This window comes from Monodon monoceros, unplaced genomic scaffold (genome assembly GCF_005190385.1).
Source record: "Monodon monoceros isolate NGI ecotype Baffin Bay Population unplaced genomic scaffold, NGI_Narwhal_1 Super_Scaffold_21, whole genome shotgun sequence".
Lineage (NCBI taxonomy): Eukaryota > Metazoa > Chordata > Mammalia > Artiodactyla > Monodontidae > Monodon > Monodon monoceros.
This window is the reverse complement of record NW_021703778.1, coordinates 128,693,384-128,713,621: the sequence shown is the minus strand read 5'-3', so window position 1 is coordinate 128,713,621 and position 20,238 is coordinate 128,693,384. Positions and strand designations below refer to the sequence as shown.

Here is a 20,238-nt window from a genome sequence, read left to right as displayed (position 1 = left end):
CGACCATCACCACAGTCTATTTCCAGAACATTTTCGTTATCCCAAACTGAAACCATATTCATCAACCAATAATTCCCTGGTCCCCTTTTCTCTCAGCCCTTGGTAACCTCTGTTTTACTTTCTGCATTTGAGTATTCTAGGGACCTCATATGAGTGGAATCATATCATTTTGTCCTTTGTGTCTGGCTTATTTCACTTAGCATAATGTCTTCAAGGTTCGTCCGTGTTAAGAGCATCGTTTTAAAGTTAGAAAAGTACCGTTTGGTCCTTGTTTGAGCCAGTAACTCATCTGTAGAATGTTGTATGTTCTTAAATTTGTAAGTATTTTATTTTCTTATTTTAAGAAATCTTTAGAATTGAAGATATATTAACTGTGTGCATATTTATTTATCAAACATCAGGCCTGTGAATGACCCTGAGCTAACTGTTAAAAGGGAAGCAAAACTGGTTGGCATTGGCTTGGCCCTCAGGGAGCCTCTGGTCTGTGCTAGCCGGGACCAGCACTAAGTTCCTGTAGAGAGGAGCAAGTGGGGTCCTGTGTGGTCAGAAGGAAGGTGGGTTCTTATGGCAGAGACTTTAAACCACAGATGACTATGGAGGAGGTAGATTTTGAGCTGAACCTAGAAGGAAATTCATTTTGAATTTTTTTTTTAAACAAATAGTCCATGATAGTTAAGAGAAGATTACTCTCTTAGGTGTTCTGGAATAAAAGGAATACACTAATATTCATAGTTTTCTGTACCATAGAGTTAAAATTAAATGAATCTTTCAAAGCAGGTTTATTTTAAACTTTTTAAAGATCAGCATGGGAAGGCATTAGGGTTGGCTTCTTTCTCTGATGTTTCTAAAGTCCATTTTGACCAGTCAGCCCTTCTAATGAACAACTTTACCTGAACACATGTTGCTTGTCCAGGCTTTATAATCTGGTCGTTCATTTCCTCTTGCGATTCTTCCTTCTCATTAATCCCCTTGGTTACTCGTGCCCCAGGTCCTGACTCTTATACTTCCTGAATATCTCTAGACTCTCTTACCTTCTCTTGCTCTGACTCTTAGTCATCTCTCACTTCTTTACTGGCTGTCTTGCCTCCTAGCTTGTCCTGCTCCCATCCATCAGTGCCAGAGTGATTTTACAGACATCGAGTAGATAGATCTCTTCCTTCCAGAAACACTTGACTGATTTCCTCCTGTCTTTCCTCACCACGGCTGTAATGTTTCGTTGTGTTCCAGCCTCTTGCCTGCATTTTTAAATTCTCTTCCATCAACACCTCCTCACGAGGGCAAGCGAGCATTTTAGTTTAGTGCATAGCTTAGTGCATAGGCTGTTTTGAAAATCCACTCTGTCTCCTTCTCACACTGGAGCTAGAGACTGAGGCAGAAGTCCTACATGAGGCTTGTTCTGCAATATTTGGCCCTTATGCCTGCTCTCTTCCTCTAATTGTTCCTCTTGTTTTTGTTTTTGGCTGCTAACCATGAGAATCCTCCCCCCTGCCACCTCCACCAGTCAACACCTTTTGCCTCTCTAGAGTTCTGTGAACAAACATCCAGGTTTAGGTGAGGAAATTGTCAGTTGCTGAGTTCTGCGTTGACATTTTTTGAGATCTGGTTGGTCCAGATGCTGTTTCAGTGAAGTTCATGGCTACTGATGTGAGGCATGATCATACATGTATTAGTTTTTATTCTAAATAGGAATCGGAGCCCAGTTCAACAGAGGCCATTGACAAATGTCCCAAACAAGGAATTTGTCACTAAAATAGCTTAAAATACAATTACACCGTGGTATAGTTTACGCACTCGCAGTAAAATGTTCATGAGCAGTGATGAAGGCACTGGGTGCTGGAGCTCAGCTGAGAGGCTGCTAACTCGGCAAGGACTCTGCAGAATCCAGACCGCTTTAAGGTAGAGCTGCTGTAGATCACACCTCTCTAGCTGACCACCCCTTCAAGATATAAGTGCTTCTGTTAATGCACAGGCAACTGTGGAGGAGTGCCACTCTGGCTGCCCATCAGAAACAATTTGCCTTTCAGCCACAAGGGTAAGGTGCAGTTAGCTGACAGCCTCCAGCGCCTTCAGGATTTGCCTCAGTGGAGGCCAAGCTTAGCCCATGCTGTTTTTTTTCTCTCATTTTAATATCTAACTCTTTCTTTCTATACCCCTTCAGCACAATAAACTGAGCCTTTTCAAGGGTGGCCCTTTACAAGTGAAGTAGTTTATAAGAGGGCGACAAGTCTTTTAGCTACATATTTAGCATGTTAGAAATGTTCACTGATATAATATTGATGCTAAGGGTCCATTGGGTGTTTCTCAAACCATTTTAGTGTTAACAAAGACTCATCCTGGTATAATGGGAAGAACAACTACTCTGGACTAGTCACAGTATCTGCACTAACGAGTTTATGACCCTGCACAAGTCACTTTCAAGACTGTTGTGGATCTGGTCTGCGGGGAAAGGCAGTTAGACTAGAGGTGGATTGTCTCGCCAAGGTCTCTGTAGTATGGGCACGCTTGTTGGCATTCTCTCTTTGCTCACTCTGTTGACTTCCAGCAGTTGACAGGTGAGGTCCTAGCAAGGACCTTAGGCTTCTTTTGTTGCTAGAGGTGCTGTTTTCCTTTGAAACATTCAAGCCACACAGATGGTTTCTACGGTAACAGGTCTCTCTTATTTTTCTTGTGACGCAGATTTTTTAAAAGGTTCTTCATCGATATGCTCTTTAGGGTTGGTGATCTTCTAACCTATAGCCCCTTTGCTTGGACAAAACATTTATTTAAAGACTTTCCCCTCAGGAGTATTGTAGACACTTCTCCAAGTAGTTGCTAGTCATACTAGCACTTGAGGTTTCAGTCTGTTAATAAAGCTTTTTATCAATTAGAAGAGGAATTGTTGGATTCGTTGGTTAAACAGTAATGCCAATAAAACTGATAGATTCTGTTAGAATCATGACATTTTATTTTACTTTTAATTTTTATTATGTAAAATTTCCAAACACAAAAGTAGACAAAATTGTATGAGGGACAGCTGTATACCTACTACCTAGATTCAAAATTAACATTTTGTCATATTGGTATGGTCTGTTCTTGTACTGAGAGCAAATCAGAGATGTGTATTTAGAGGTGAAATGTCACCCTTGAAGGTGTTTTTCTTCTTAACCGTTTATACTATCCTATACTAACCAGTAATTCCTTCTTATCATTTAGTACCTGATCTACATTCAGATTTCCCCAGTTGTCCCAAATGTCTTTCACTCATGATTTGTTCAAACTAGGACCCACTCAGTATCCATACGTTTGCATTTGATTGTTAGGTTTAAATCTAGAAAAGTTCCTACTACCCTCCTCCCCCCGATTTATCAGAGATTGTCAGCTATCCTGTAAGATACTCCACCTTTGAGATTTGTGTGATTCTTTTCTTCTTGTTTTCATTTAATTTGTTTCTCTATCCCTCATATTCCTGGAAACTGGAAGTTAGGTCTAAAGACTTGATTAAATTCAGGGAAAACCTTTTTATTGGGAATGCTGTTTTCTTCATGCAATATCACAATGAGGAGAGACACAATATTTAGATCTTGAAGATTGTAAGACTCTAGCTGGTTTGAAAAGCTATCTTTTACTGGTTTCCTAGGATAAACTTCCATAGAGAAGTTCCTTTTTTTAAAAAAAAGCCTTTTTATTAGTTTGAAGATTTAATGTGATTCTCCTTTCCCCTGAAACTGTTCCAGTTTGATTTCGGAAAGTAAAGGTCAAAGTAGCATTAAATTACTGAATTTTCCTGCATATAAACCAAATAAACAGTTGGCTAAACAGTATTTTGTGACTGAGGTGCACCAGCTCTGGGCTCTAGCAGATGGTTGTTATCAGGCCACTCTTTCTAGCTGCTCTCCTGGGCTGGCGGTTAGCTTGACCCTCTCTTCTCCTTCAGCCTCCGTATACGTAACTATTGATATTTTATTTTTCTTTTAAAGAATCGGATTAGCTCTCTTCATTTCCTTTGCTGTTCTAGGCCTTGTCACCTCATGGCTGCAGCAACTCCTGACTTGGCTTTCCAGCCACTGGGCTCACCAGGTTCAGACTTCCGGTGGCTGGTGATCAGGCTCTCATCTGGAAGTCAGAGGACAGGGGTCAAAATCCAGCCCTCAAACCAGCAGTTGGCTCTTCTTCAGCAGGCACAGCATTAGTTTCCTCATCTGTCAAATGAGGATAATAACTTTTGACCAATGCAGAGTGTGGCAGGACTTGAAAGAGGTTATGAACTCAATGTAAATTTTAACTTGAAAAATGCTCTAAAACAGAAGGGAATTTGGTTTCTGCCCAGTGCATGACCCATTCAGGCAGTGTACCTCTCCTTTTATTGTTTCTCACCTCTGTATTTCATCTCATATAGTACCTCCTTTCCTCACGCCCTCTAGAAAACCCTCTCTTCCTTTCCTCGTATCCATCCTTAAGGCCTGGCTCAAATCTTTATCTTCAATTTAGCTGTATTTCTTCTCCTGGCCCATAATTTTCCCTTTTTGTAAACTGTTGCTTTTGTAGTTTAGCTATAGTCATTATCTAAATATTTTTACACATAGACTTCTTATTTCCTCATATCTTAAGGTTCTTGAGGTCACAGTCTGATATATTTGTGTCCAGCTTGGAAATTAGTACAGGATTTCTATGAAAACATGATCATGTTACCTTTGAAACTGGTTTCTAGTGCATTGGCTGTGGGGGCCCATTGGTTTCTTAAATGGCTGATATTTTTCCTGGGAGATGGGTACAACCTTCTTGTGTGAGGTCCTCCTTCCTCATTTTTTGCTGGGCCATGTGGCCCTCTCTGCCACCTGCTCTGAAGGTGGCTCCAGCTTCTTCCCTTTGTCTCTCCTGGTCACTCACCCCACCACCTCCAACCTCAGTCTCTCTTCCAGGCCTCCTGTGCAGAGCTCACAGTGTTCCGTGCAAGTTGTCACCCTGTGACTTGGTGACTGTAGTGAGGGCTTATGGTGAAGAATTATATTGCCCACTGTTTGGCCTTGCTGAACAGCAAGTTAGAGCCAGTAGTGGGTCCATTTTCAACCTTCATCCTCTTTCACCCCTTAAAATCCTACGCTCCCAGCTTGACTGGTTATCGGAATCATTTGGGTTTTTAAAAGACGTAATCCTGGGATCACCCCGACACCCAGTGAACCAGACTTTATCAGGGTGGCTTGGGAAGCTGTATTTTCCAAGGCTCCCTATGATTGGCTGTATTTGGGAGCCACTGTTCTAAAAGATGATCCCTTGTCCCTTAATCATTTGTCATGAATGATAGAGACTTGCACACCCTGCTGGTACTTATTTGTCGGATAGCATTACAAATGGTTCCATAACATCCGTCAGTGTGAAATCTCATGGCATAAGTGAAAGTAGGATGATAAGGGATGAGCCTATTAAAGGCTTTGAAGCAAATGGATAGTTTATCAGATTGGTGTGCTCTTTCTCTAGAACTGCTGCACACCAGACCTTGTTACCACCATCTGTTTTGTAAATTCCATTTTCAGTTAAACAGCTGGATTGTGAAAGGTATACAGAATTATCCAATTAAAAAACTAAATTTGACAGGTGTGTATTTTTTTTAATGATTCCTTGAATACACTGTGTTTCTTTCTTTAAACAGCTTTTTAAGGATCTTATTTTCCACAAATAAGAAACTTTTACCACAGATTTTCAGAGTAGTTAAACTGTGACCAGAATGAGAGTTCTTTGGCTTAGGTAACTTTGAGAGTTAATAGTGTATATGATTGGGAACCTTCGGTTTTATCCATGAATAAATCTGAATAGTTTAAAACAGGTGCTTTTCTCTTCCTCAGTACAGAAAGCCACTAGCCGTTGCTGTGCACATCTCAGAAGCTGACCAGTAGAGTGGGAGGGTAATTTCTGTTGTAATTTGGCATTGATTTCCAACACTCGCAGAGTTGTGCAAACCAGGAACCTGGGAGTCATGTTGAATTCCTTTTTCAAAACCATCCTCTTACTTGTGAGGACCCTGCCACCCAGGGCACAGTCTGCACAGAGCTTGAAAGAGAACTCGGGTCTCTGGACTCTTTTAACTCATTCCTTCTACTTTACCATACTACTTCTTGAACTACTGTGCCTGTGGTTCCCTAAGAGCCAGTTAAGTAATTGTGGGTAGAGAGATTTTATGTGCTTCCATTTTCTCATTTCAGTGTTTTAATGTCTTATAGATAAACTGTAACAAACATTACTGTTGTGATCAAGGAAAAGGTCTTAATTAACTTCATATATGAAACTTGTCTCTCAGGGAGAGATGTTGTGTTCATAAAAATGGCTGCTGAGAGGATGGGAAGAGCATACTGCTACTGTATTTGCTGAAACATGCATATCAATACTCTTTTGAGGGCAGCTAGCACATTTATTTCCATAGCCTTGGCTATGTATTTTTTCCCCAGCTTTATTAAGATATAATTGATATGTAACATTGTATAAATTTAAGATGTGCAATGTATTGATTTGATACACTTATATGTTGCAATATGATTACCACCCTTTTAAGATCTACTGTCTTAGCAACTTTCAAATATTTAATACAGTATTGTTAATTATAATTAAAAAGCTATGTGTTAAATCCCTAGAATTTATTCATCTTCTAACTTGAAGTTTGTACTCTTTGACTAACCTCTTCCCATTTCCTCCACCCTCCCAGCTTCTTGTAACCATTATACTCTGTTTCTACAGGTTCAGCTTTTTTAGATTCCACATGTGAGATCGTACACTGTTTGTCTTTCTCCGTCTGACTTATTTCACTTAGCATGATGCCCTCAAGGTCCATTCATGTTGTCTTAGCCGTATTTTAGTTGCTTAGATGCAACATGGGAATTTATCTCTGCCAAGGATGGCAGGAAGGAAAATTTCCCAGATAACCGAACTTTGACTTTCTTTGCAATGCACTGGATCTTTCCTGCTGACAAACTTGCAGTTTATGAAGTACGTTCATGGAGCATATCAGAGCTGTGCAGCAGCTCTGCCTACTTCAGCAGATGGTGCGAATGGTTGTCTAAAGTCATCTTAGTTTCTGTCATTATGTCAGTCTGTGGAATATTCGGGTTCATGCTTATTTTGGCCAGTTTACAAATGTTAGCTCTGTCTTGTTAAGTGCAAAAAGCTGTGCCTGTTGGAGTACTAACAAGAGGTGTATTACCATGATGGAAATGAAAGCAGAGATAGTGATTTTCTTTTCTCTTTTAATTTGTTTTAATGTTGCTCGTACTCATAGGACAAACTTTTCAAACAGGAGGTAGAAAGCAAAAAGTTTCAGTGCCACACTCAGGGCAGAAGCCTTTGTTTTAATTGCAGAGTGTGATTTAGGGAGGTTTCTGAAGGCGTTTGCAGCATTGCGTGAAGCAGGCTGTGTCTTTCCTGTGGAATCCTTCTCTAGCCCCAGTCTTGTGCAAGGGTAACCTCAGTTGCTTGCTTTTCTTTCAGGAAAAAAACAAAACACCAGCATGTGTATGAACTCCTCAGTTTAAAAAATCTTTTTTTTTTTATTAATGAAATATCCCAAATATACAAGAAAAGGTATAAAGAACTAATTTAGCCAACATTCATCCAATTTTAGCAAACCTTAATATTTTGCTATAATTGCTTTAAAAAATACAGATAAAGCTCATAGTTATCTCTTTCTGATCCTGCTAGCCTCCCTGTGCAGAGTTAACCACTATTCTGAATTTGATCTCTTACTCTCATGCCTTTGTTTTTACTTTCATTTTATGTGTGTGTCCACAAACAACAGGTAGTATTGTTTCTACTTCATTTAAATGGACATACTCTTGTCAATGAAAAAAATTAATCAATAGTCAATCTAAGTAAGAAATGGAAAATTTTATTTGAGCCAACCTGAGGATTATAACCTGAGAGACAGTCTCTCAGAGAACTTTGAGAACTGTTCTGAAGCGGTAAGCGGGGAGGGCAGTACATATGTGATTTTGACAAAGGATAATCAAGCACACATCTTGGTCGAAGGTTACTGCTACTCACAAGGAAGAGATACCTTAGTTAATGGTTTTAGTGCTTTTCTAAGTAAGATGTATAATTGTTCTTCTGATGCACATTTAAATTCCTAATATTTGTTATTACCAGTAATGTTGCAATGAGAATTCCTATGTTCCCTTGGCCACATGAGTTTCTTTGGAGTCTTCTAGTTCAAGGAAGTAAATCACAGGGTAAAGACTGAGATATTAATTAGATAAAATGGAAGATCTCTGTTTAGCTCTGGCTCTGTGCATGGTGCGTAGGGTATTGTGTGGAAACTCCAAAGCCTTCAGCTACAACACTTATCTCCAAGGTTGGGAGAAATCAACACAGATAAGTGGTACCAGGAAGTACAATGAAGTAAGTACTCTATGCTGGTTGAGGCAGCTCTAATGTTAGAGGGTTTGGGCCAGTGATTCAGATCTTTCTCCACTAAATCAGGTGGGCTTATCTTTGTTAGCCCCTTGAGTTGATTTAATTCCAGCCAAGAGCGAAGGGGCCTGATGCCTTGTTAGGTCTCACTCTCTGCGTCTTGTTCTCTCTTAATTCGAAGACCAGTAAGCAGACCCCATTCTCCCTTTCCTGTCCCTTAGGATGGACACATGTTCAGCATTCCAGGTCTTCTTCCATTGTCTAAATGCGGTCCTCCAGGAAGATGGATCATCTGTGCAATTCTGACTTCCTCAGAGATCTCTAATTTTTGGTGCTGATCACAAAACATCCAGGGTAGTGCTAATTACTGTTAACACTCATGCAAAAGAAAGTTCCTTAGATATAATTTTCCTTTTGTGTGGAATTTCCCCTAGGAGTTTCCTTTTACCCCAGCAGAAACAGGTCTGTGTTCCTTAATATATATGATGTATCAGTAGGAGCATTTTCAAGATGTAAAGATTCTATGTGGCAGCACAGAACATGGAATACCTCAAAACAGCGGCTCTCAAAGTGTGGTTCCCAGACCCAGGAGCATTAGCATCTTCTGGAAACTTGTTAAAAATGCAAATTATCAGGCTCACCCAAACCTCCTAAATCGGATGCTCTGGGGGTGGGGTCCAGGGATTTGTGTTTTAACAAGCTCACTGGGGGAGTCAGAACTTCTGCTTCAGAGGGTGCTTAAATACTTTGGGTCATTCGTGGGCCTGCCTTAATGCACTTTCAGGAAGGGACAAAATGCTTGATGGGTGGCTGCTCAGCAGGGTTGTTTGTTGTCATTGCTTAGTCATTAATGACATGAGAAAGGTATACTTTTATACTTTTTGTGTGTGGTGTTGTTATAGATAGGCCTTCAACTTTTGGAGGTGGCTTTGGTTTCTTTTGTTGGTTATGACCAACAGTGGGAAATAGAATACCATAAATCCTTGTTTCCAGGGTTACCTCCTTGCTGCTGATAACAGACAGGAAATTAAAACAATCCATGATAGTGTTTTGTTCTTATTAGCCACAGATGGTAGCTTTCAGATACGTTGGAGCAAAACATAAATAAATATAGCAGCGAGACTTCATTACTGAAGAAAAATGATTAGGCTGGGTCAAGTTTATAGTCTGGATCCATTTTAATGAAATAGGATAGAGGCAAAGCATCAATGCTCCATTATCGCACAAAGCATCACAACGTATGGGGTCGCTAGTTGTTTTCTTTTTAGTTTAGTTTTGAGTATGTAAAACATTTACATGATTTCAAAGTCAAAATTATGTAACAAATTTTATTCAAAGATGTCTCATTTTATCATATCGCTTTTTGCCTGTTCTTTTAGTCTTTTATGGGTAATCATTTTTATTTGCTTTTAGATTTATTCTTCTAGTGTTTCCTTTTGAAGATAAGCATATATATGTGTGTATATGTTCGTATCTCCTTTCGACTTTTACACAAAAGATTTCATAATATACCACAGCTTTTAAACTTTTCTTGTTTTTTTTTTATTTTTTGGCCACACTGCACGGCACACAGGATCTTACTTCTCCAACCAGGGATAGAACCAGTGGCCCTGGCAGTGGAAGTGTGGAGTCTTAACCACTGGACTGCCAGGGAAGTCCCTTATGCCACAGTTTTTTTTAAAAGTTAGCTCTATTAAGGTGTAAGTTATATTCAATAAAATTTACCAACTTTATGTGCACAATTTTAATTTTGACAAACTCATAGCCACCAGTACAACGAAGGTTTATATGGTTTCCATCAACCAAAAAAAAAATGTCTTCATATCTTTTTGCAGCCAGTCCTCTGTGGTCTCTGGTAAACTTTCTGTCTGCTTTCTATCACTATATTTGCTTTTCCTAGAATCTCACATAGTTTTTTGTGTGTGCCGGTCTTTGACTTCTTTTACTTAGTATAATTCTTTGGAGGTTCAACCATCTTAGTACATGAATCATTATTTTATCCCATCTTATTGCTGAGTAGTGCTCCATTGCTTATATATTCCAGTTGATGGGCATTGTTCTGTTGTGTGTTTTTTTTTAATTAATTAATTTTTAAAAAATTTATTTATTTATTGGCTGCATTGGGTCTTTGTTGCTGTGCACAGGCTTTCTCTAGTTGCGGCGAGCGGGGGCTACTCTTTGTTGCGCTGTGCGGGCTTCTCATTGTGGTGGCTTCTCTTGTTGTGGAGCATGGGCTCTAGGTGCACGGGCTTCAGTAGTTGTGGCTCGTGGGCTCTAGAGCGCAGGCTCAGTAGTTGTGGCGCACGGGCTTAGTTGCTCCGTGGCACGTGGGATCCTCCTGGACCAGGGCTTGAACCCGTGTCCCCCACATTGACAGGCGGATTCTTTTTTGTGTGTGTGGTACGCGGGCCTCTCACTGTTGTGGCCTCTCCCGTTGCGGAGCACAGGCTCCGGACGCGCAGGCTCAGCGGCCATGGCTCACGGGCCCAACCGCTCTGCGGCATGTGGGATCTTCCCGGACCGGGGCATGAACCCGTGTCCCCTATATCGGCAGGCGGACTCTCAACCACTGCGCCACCAGGGAAGCCCATGGCAGGCGGATTCTTAACCACTGCGCCACCAGGGAAGTCCCTCTGTTGTGTTTTTTAGAAGTTTTTATTCTGAAATAATTTTAGACTTACAGAATAATGATAAAAATAGTAAGAGAGATTCTCTATATACCCTTTCCCAAGCTTCCTCTAATGCTAACATCTCCCATGGCCATGGTGCAATCATCAACACTATGAACGAAACTACAGGCTTTATTTGGATTTTAGTTTTTCTGTTGCTTTTACTTGTCATGTGTCTTTAGTCTCCTCTAGCGTGGACAGTTCCTTAGTCTTTCCATGTCTATTTTTAAATTATTTATTTATTTTTTTGGCCACGCCGCGTGGCCTGTGGGATCTGAGCTCCCCGACCGGGGATTGAACCCAGGCCCACAGCCGTGAGAATGCGGAGTCCTAGTCGCTGGACCACCAGGAAATTCCCTCCATGTCTTTTTAAAAAGAGTTCTTCTTTAGATATTTTGTAGAATGTCCCTCAGTTTGTGTGGTGATTAGACTGCAGTTACAGATTTTGGGGAAGAATTCCACAGAGGTGATGTGCCCTTCTCATGGTCTTATGTCAGGAGCTACATGATATCAGTATGTCTTATTACTGGTAAAGTTAACCTTAATTATTTGATTAAAGTAGTGTCTGCCAGGTTTCTCCATAGTAAATTTATTACTTTTCCTTTTCTGCAGTCTGTTCCTTAGAAGCAAATTATTGCTTTTTAAATTCTGGTGTACATCAATGTGCATGGGAACATAGCTTAGCAACTCTCTTAATCTTAATTATAGTAATAGTAATAATATTATCTATCGCATACCCCACCTGCATATTTCTAAACACAAGTGGATTATCTCATTTAATCCTCAGGATACCTCTCTGAAGTAGATACTTTTTTCATGCCCATTTTATAGCTGAGAAGGTTGAGGCACAGAGTGCCTTGCCCAAGGTTCTGCAGTTAGCAATGGAGCCAGATGCTAACATAAGCCTAACTTGAGGGCCAGCATTTAACATGTGCCATATGGTTGTTGTCGGAGCTTAGAATGGGGATGCTCTCATTTTTTGCCAGAGAAAACAAATGAACACTTCCTATATTTGACAATTCTCTTTTGTTCTTTAAGAAAAATTTTTTTGTTTTTACTTTCAGGAAGATTCCTTGTGTGACTAAAGATTTTATTTAGTCAGCTATGCATGGCAGTAACATTACATTAAAATCATGGAGAACTCCAAGGTACTTTGGGGAGCACTGAGGATCTATTTTTGGACTTCTTATAAAAATAGGACTGAAGGTTAGGACAGAGTATTCAGAAGAGAAAACTGCTTTTGGAGGAGTATTTACTTAAAGAATGGCCCTGAGCCTTTTCCTCCCTGGATTTTTTTAGCCTCTCTTAACCAGGGTGTCATGTTTATCTCTGTGTCCAAACCCCACATGTTCACTTTTGTTTACCACACTAATAACTGCTGTATTACACAGTCAAATATGTCTCTGAATAGCCTAAATCGGGGGATGACAACTGTGGTTAAATGATAACTCAATATCTGTGAGCCTCTCTTCTGGTAGCAACGGAGCCACTGAAGGTCAGGCTGTGTGGGTGGACATTTGCACATCTTCCCTGTGACTCACTCAGCAGCCTGCCTTTCCAAGGGGAAATAGCAGTATGTGGCTACAAAGCTCTGTTCATCTCCTCCCTTCTGTCTCATACTGTGTAGATTGGGTATCCCCAAATCCTTGAAATCACATACCTAGATGACTTGAATGTATCTAGTCTGCCAAGCTGTTCAGATATGAGTGCAGTTTTTAAAAATAAAGTTTTTGTTTCTAAATGTCTGTTGTAAGCCTGGCCTTATATGACAGAGTCCACAGGTTAAACAAGACACTGTTCATCACCCAAAGCCAACCTGGACAGGCACACACATAAAAACTATAGAATTGATTTCCTTAGGAAGGGAGGAGGAAGGCAACTGTTTAGAACGAGTCTGATGCTTGCATACAATAACTAGAAAATTTTATAAGAATAGAAAATTATTTGGGGTGGTAATAACAGAGGTCAAGTTTATGGGTATCTGGATCTAGCTTCAGCAATCAGAGAGGTAAGAATTGGTTTTTTCTCAGATATAGTTTTCTACACATTTGTTATAGAGAAAGTGTTAGGTACAGGAAAATGTAAGGAAGGAAGTGAAAGTAGACCATTCCTATCACCAGAAATACCCACTCTTTTGTTTTGCATAATCTATCTCCTTTCTTCCCTCCCTCTTTTTCCCTTCCTCTCCTATGCTACAAATACATTGGTAATCCTGCATTTTTTATGTAATACGACATCATAAGGATTTTCCCCACCATTTAAAGAAAAAGACTTTGCTAATGTGGTGGGAGAAAAATAACTAGTTTTAATTTGCATGCCATTAATATTTTAGTTAGGATTAACATTCTTATGTTGACTGTCAATTTACATGTACCTACAGGGTGTTAGCTTTTCTATTCTTTATCTTACTATAAAATTGGAAACGTTACTAAAGCAAGCCTCTGATTTCAGATGTCCTAAATGATGCTATATTTGATGAAGATCACGATGAGATGGTGATTGTGAAGGACATAGACATGTTTTCCATGTGTGAACATCATCTAGTTCCGTTTGTTGGAAAGGTAAGTTTTTCTATGTTGTCTCCTAACAGTGTTTAAAAGCACAATGACAGTTTTAAAGTTAGGATAATTATATTTTAAATTGTCACCTGCTAATTCCTAATATCCCAGATATTTAGAATTACACATAAACATTTACTCTTTATCAACCCTACTAATCTAATAGCTGGAAATTAACAAAATAAAAACAAAGTAGCAGAAGGCCCTCTGGGCAAGCATTTCACAGTAAATACCATGTTAATAGGTTAAAATAATGAGATTAAAGACCATCTTTTTTTTTTTTTTAGGTAGCTGCTGCAGGCTCTGAAAACCTTTGCCCTTTATTTTGACTTGATCCAAGATATACTTTTGTATAATATGACATGAGCAGTAATGATTGCAGAATGTCTTGTGGCAGAGGTTATAGTATTAGTGGGTTTAATTTGTTTCCAACCCTTTCTATTTTAGGAAAAATGAATCTGTGAGCTAGATAATGTTATCTAGTTTGCTGTAGTTAAACATACTTTTGAGAACATGTGGGTTACCTAGAGTTGTCCTTTTCTCTTCCCTCCCCCCATATAATTTTATTTTATTTTGACTTTTTATTAATAATTTTCAAATGGAAGACTTACAGGAAATAGTGGTATGAATATCTGAACACCCATCACCTAAATTTAATGTGTTAACATTTGCTTCATATTTTTTTGTTAAAGTATTTTTTCATTTTTTATAGAAGTGAAACGTAGAAAAATGCACAAATCATTAGGGTACTTCCTACTACCTCACAGATCAAGAACTAGAACATTATCAGTGTCCTAGAAGCTCACCTTGTGCCCCTTGTTAATCCCTAACCCATCTTGTCCCCACAGGTAACCAGTATATGGATTTGTAACATTATAGATTGATTAGTTTTGCTGGTTTTTCAATTACTATATATAAATAGGTGGGGTCTACAGAATATACTCTTTTGTGTTTAGCTTCTTTTGTTCCATATTGAAAGAGTCATTGATGTTATGTTATTGCCTGTCATTATATTTTCATTGCTATATATAATTCCATTGTACAAACATACCACAATTTATTCTGTTCTTGGAGGACATTTGTATTGTTTCCTCTCTCTCTCTCTCTGTTTGGGTTTTTTGGTTGTTGTTGGTGGTGTTTTTTTTGTTTTTGGCTATTGCAAACAATACTGCTATCAGCATTCTTTTGGTGCACAGATGCATATATTTCTTTTTTAAATTTTTATTTATTTTTTAATTTTCTGAAAGAATTTATTTATTTATTATTTATTTATTTACCGAGCCACACAGCATGTGGGATCTCAGTTCCCTGACCAGGGATTGAACCTGGGCCACGGCAGTGAAAGCCCAGAATCCTAATCACTAGGCCACCAGGGAACTCACTAATTTATTTTTAAATTTTAGTTGATTTACAATATTGTATTAGCCTCAGGTGTACAGTAAAGTGATTCAGCTGTATGTGTGTGTGTGTGTGTGTGTGTGTGTGTGTGTGTGTATTTTTTTTTCAGGTTATTTTCCATTCTAGATTATTATAAGATATAGAATATAGTTCCCTGTGCTATACAATAAATCCTTATTACCTATGTATTTTATGTATAGTAGCTTGTATCCTAATTTATCCCTTTCCCCTTTGGTAACCATAAGTTTGTCTTCTATGTCTATTAGTCTGTTTCTGTTTTGTCTATACATTCATGTGTATTATTTTTAAGGTTCCACATATAAGTGATATCATATGATACTTGTCTCTCTCTGTCTGACTTACTTCACTTAGTATTGTATTCTCTAGGTCACCCCACGTTGCTGCAAATGGCAATACTTTATTCTTTTTTATGGCTGAGTCATAGTCCATTGTATACATATACCATATCTTCTTAAACCAATTGTCTGTTGATAGACACTTGGGTTGTTTCTGTGTCTTGGCTATTGTAAATAGTGCTGCTCTGAACATTGTGGTGCATGTATTTTTTTGAGTTAGAGTTTTAATCTTTTCTGGATATATGTCCAGGAGTGGGACTGCTGGATCATATGGTAACTCTAGTTTTTGAAGGAACCTCCATAGTGGTTGCACCAATTTACATTCCCACCAACAATGTAAGAGGGTTCCCTTTTCCCCACACCCTCTCCAGCGTTTATTATTTGTAGACTTTTTGATGATGGTCATTCTGATCAATGTGAAGTGATACCTCATTGTGGTTTTGATTTGCATTTCTCTAATAATATGTTGAACATTGTTCATGTGCCCGTTAGCCATCTGTGTGTCTTCTTTGGAGAAACGTCTGTTTAGACCTTCTGCCCATTTTTTGATTGGGTTTCTTTTCTCAGTATTGAGTTGTATGACTTGCTTGTATATTTTGGATATTAACCCCTTGTCGGTCACATCGTTTGCAAACATTTTCTCCCATTAGGTAGGTTGTCTTTTTGTTTTGTCGATGGTATTCTTTGCTGTGCAAATGCTTGTAAGTTTGATTAAGTCCCATTTGTTTATTTTTGCTTTCATTTCTTTTGCATTGGGAGACTGATCTAAGAAAATATTGCTATGACTTATGTCAGGGAATGTTTTGCCTATGTTCTCTTCTAGGAGTTTTATGGTGTTGTGTCTTATATTTAGGTCTTTAAACTATTTTGAGTTTATTTTTGTGTACAGTGTGAGGGAGTGTTCTAATTTCGTTGATATACATGTAGCTGTCCAGCTTTCCCAACACCACTTTTTGAAGAGATTGTCTTTTCTCCATTGTATATTCTTGCCTCCTTTGTCATAGATTAATTGACCATAAGTACATGGGTTTATTTCTGGGCTTTCTATCCTGTTCCATTGACCTTTGTGTCTGTTTTTGTGCCAATACTATGCTGTTTTGATTACTGTAGCTTTGTAGTATTGTCTGAAGTCTGGGAGAGTTATGCCTCCAGCTTTGCTCTTTTCCCTCAGGATTGCTTTGGCAATTCTATGTCTTTTGTGGCTCCATATAAATTTTAGTATTACTTGTTCCAGTTCTGTGGAAAATGTCATGGGTATTTTGATAGGGATTGCATTAAATCTGTAGATTGCTTGTGGAGTAGTATGGCCATTTTAACAATATAAATTCTTCTAATCCAAGAGGATGAGATATCTTTCCATTTCTTTGAATCATCTTCAATTTACTTAGTTTATCAATGTTTTATAGTTTTTAGCCTATAGGTCTTTCACCTCCTTGGTTAAATTTATTCCTAGGTTTTTTTTTTTAATTGGATGTGATTTTAAACAGAATTTTTAAACTTTCTCTTTCTGATATTTCATTGTTAGTGTAAATAAATGCAACAGGTTTCTGTATATTAGTCTTGTATCCTGCTACCTTGCTGATTTCTTTTATTCTGATAGTTTTTGTGTGGAGTCATTAGGGTTCTCTATATAGAGAACTGTGTCATCTGAAAATAGTGACAGTTTACCTCTTTACTTCCAATTTGGGTACCTTCTTTTTTTCCTATCTGATTGCTGTGGCTCGGACTTCCAATACTATGTTGAATAGGAGTGGTGAGAGTGGGCATCATTGTCTTGTTCCTGAATTTAATAGGAAGGCTTTAAGCTTTACACTGTTGAGTATTATATTGGCTGTGGGTTTGTCGTAAATGGCTTTTATTATGTTGAGATATGTTCCCTCTATATCCACTTTGGTGAGAGTTTTTGTCATGAGTGGATGTTGAATTTTATCAAATAATTTTTCTGCATCTATTGAGATAATCATGTGGTTTTTGTCTTTCCTTTTCTTAACGTGGTGTATCACATTGATTTGTATGTTGAACCATCCTTGCAACTCTGGAATGAATCCAACTTGATCATGGTGTATGATCCTTTTTATGTATTATTGGATTCAGTTTGCCAACATTTTGTTGAGGATTTTTGCATCTATATTCATCAAAGATATTAGCCTGTAATTTTCTTTTATTTGTAGTGTCTTTGGTTTTGGTATTAGGGTGATGGTGGCTTCCTAGAATGAATTTGAGAGTGTTTCGTCCTCTTCAGTCTTTTGGAATAGTTTGGGAAGGATAGGTGTAAGTTCTTTGTATGTTTGGTAGAATTTCCCCAGTGAAGCCATCAAGTCCTGGACTTTTGTTTGCAGGGAGGTTTTGTTTTTAAATTTTTTTATTACAGATTCTGTTTCACTTCTAGTAATTGGTCTGTTCAAATTGTCTTTCTTCTTGACTCAGTTTTGGCAGGCCATTGGTTTCTAGAAACTTGTTCTTTTCTTCCAGTTGTCCAATTTGTTGGTATACAACTGTTTATAGTATCGTCTTATGTTTTTTTTATTTTTTATTTTTGGTATTTCTGCAGTATTGGTTGTTATTTCTCCTCTTTCACTTCTTGTATATTTGGGTCCTCTCTCTTTTCTTCTTGGTGAGCCTGGCTAGAAGTTTGTCTCTTTTATCTTTTCAAAAAACCAGCTCTTGGTTTTATTGATCTTTTCTATTTTAAAAAAAATCTCTATTTTATTTATTTATTTTCTGATCTTTATGATTTCCTTCCTTCTGCCTACTTTGGGTTTTGTTTGTTCTTCTTTTTCTAATTCTTTAGGTGATAGGTTAGGTTGTTTGAGATTTTTCTTATTTGAGGAAATCCTGTATTGCTATGAACTTCTCTCTTAGAACTGCTTTTGCTGCATTCCATAGATTTTTGTAAGGTCGTGTTTTTATTGTTGTTTGTCACAAGGTATTTTCTGATTTCTTCTTTGATTTCATCATTGACCTATTGGGTTTTTAGTAGCATATTATTTAGTCTCCATGTGTTTTTTTGTTGTTGTTTTTTCCTGTTTTTCTTTGTGGTTGATTTCTCATGTCATATCATTGTGGTCAAAAAAGATGCTTGAAATAATTTCTGTCCTCTTAAATTTGTTGAGGTTTGTTTTATGACCTAGTATATGGTCTATTCTAGGGAATGTTCCATGTGTGCTTGAAAAGAATTTTTTTTCTAATAGATATCAGTTAAGGCCAACTGGTCTAGTGTCATTTTAGGACCTCTGTTGCCTTATTGATTTTCTGTCTGGAGGATCTATACATTGATGTCAGTGAGGTGTTAAAAGTCTCCTACTATTATTGTTTTCCTGTCACTTTCTCCCTTTGTTAGTATTTTTATATATTTAGGTATTCCAAAATGGGTGCATATATGTTAATGAGTAAATATATTTTATTTTTGGCTGCATCAGGTGTTAGTTGTAGCATGTGGGATCTTTCATTGTGGTGCTTGGGCTTCTCTGTAGTTGTGGCACACAGTCTCCAGAGCGCATAGGCTCTGTAGCTGCAGCACACAGGCTCATTAGTTGTGGTGCATGGGCTCAGTTGCCCTGTGGCATGTGGGATCTTAGTTCCCTGACCAGGGATCGAACCCACATCCCTTGCATTGGAAGGCGGATTCTTAACCACTGGACCACCAGGGAAGTTCCATATAGTTTGCTTTTCCTATTGTGATTTTTCCCTATCCTATAGATTCTTTTTTTTTTTAATTGAGAACATTTTTTAAAATTAATTTAATTTTGGCTGCATTGGGTCTTCATTGCTGCACACAGGCTTTCTCTAGTTGCGGTGAGCGGGGGCTACTCCTTGTTGCAGTGCACGGGGTTCTCATTGCGGTGGCTTCTCTTTGTTGCAGAGCACGGGCTCTAGGCGCACAGGCTTCAGTAGTTGTGGTTCATGGGCTCTAGAGCACAGGCTCAGTAGTTGTGACGCACGGGCTTAGCTGCTCCGCAGCATGTGGGATTTTTCCCAGACCAGGGCTCGAATCCGTGTCCCCTGCACTGGCAGGTGGATTCTTAACCAGGGAAGTCCCCCTATAGATTCTTGCTTCTCTGCTATTTAGAGAGAGAAAACCTTTCAATATTTCTTTAAGGGTAGGTTTAGTATTGCTGAATTCTTTTAGTTTTTGCTTGTCCGAGAAATTCTTTCTCTCTCCTATTCTAAATTATATTCTTGCTGGGTAGAGTTGCAGGGTTTTCCCTTTCAGGACTTTGAATATATCATGCCACTCCCTTCTGGCGTGCAAAGTTTCTGCAGAGAAATCTGCTGCTAGCCTTATGGGGGTTCCCTTGTAACTGACCGTTTTTCTCTTGCTGCCTTTAGAATCCTTACATTAACTTTTGCCACTTTAATTATGATATATCTTGGTCTGGGTCTGTTTGTGTTCATCTTGTTTGGAACCCTCTATCCTTCCTGTACCTGAATGTATTTCATTCTTTAGGTATGGAAAGTTTTAAGCCATAATTTCTGATACATTTTTGATCTTCTCTCTTTTCTCCATCTGAAACCCGTTACGAGTTGGTTGGCACCCTTTTTATTATCCCATAGTTCTCATATGGTGCTTTCTTTTTTTTTGTTTGTCTTTCCATCTGCTGTTCTGATTGGATGATTTCCATTATTCTATCTCTCAGATCACTTATTTGTTCTGTTTTATTGCTTCTAGATTGTTTTTTATCTTGGGAATTGAGTTACCTAATTTTGATTGGTTCCTCTATAGTTTCTAGTTCCATTATAGTGATCTGCATTTCTATCTATAATCCTTTAGCATTTTTATTACCTATATTTTAAACTTGGGGTCTAGTTGGCCTGTTTCATTATTAGTTCTTTCAGGGGATTTCTCTTGTCCTTTTAATTGGGAATAGTTCCTCTGCCTTTTCATTT

At 38.4% G+C, this 20,238-nt stretch overlaps 1 protein-coding gene across 3 annotated transcripts in view; it reads left to right on the top strand.

Moving 5' to 3' along the window:
• GCH1 (GTP cyclohydrolase 1) overlaps positions 1–20,238 on the top strand; it is a 51,897-nt gene that overhangs the window by 12,412 nt on the left and 19,247 nt on the right. For all 3 annotated transcript variants that reach the window (XM_029238305.1, XM_029238303.1, XM_029238304.1), the window contains exon 2: positions 13,491–13,600. In XM_029238305.1, coding sequence (XP_029094138.1) covers positions 13,491–13,600 — 110 coding nt within the window. The remainder of the gene's footprint in view (positions 1–13,490; positions 13,601–20,238) is intronic.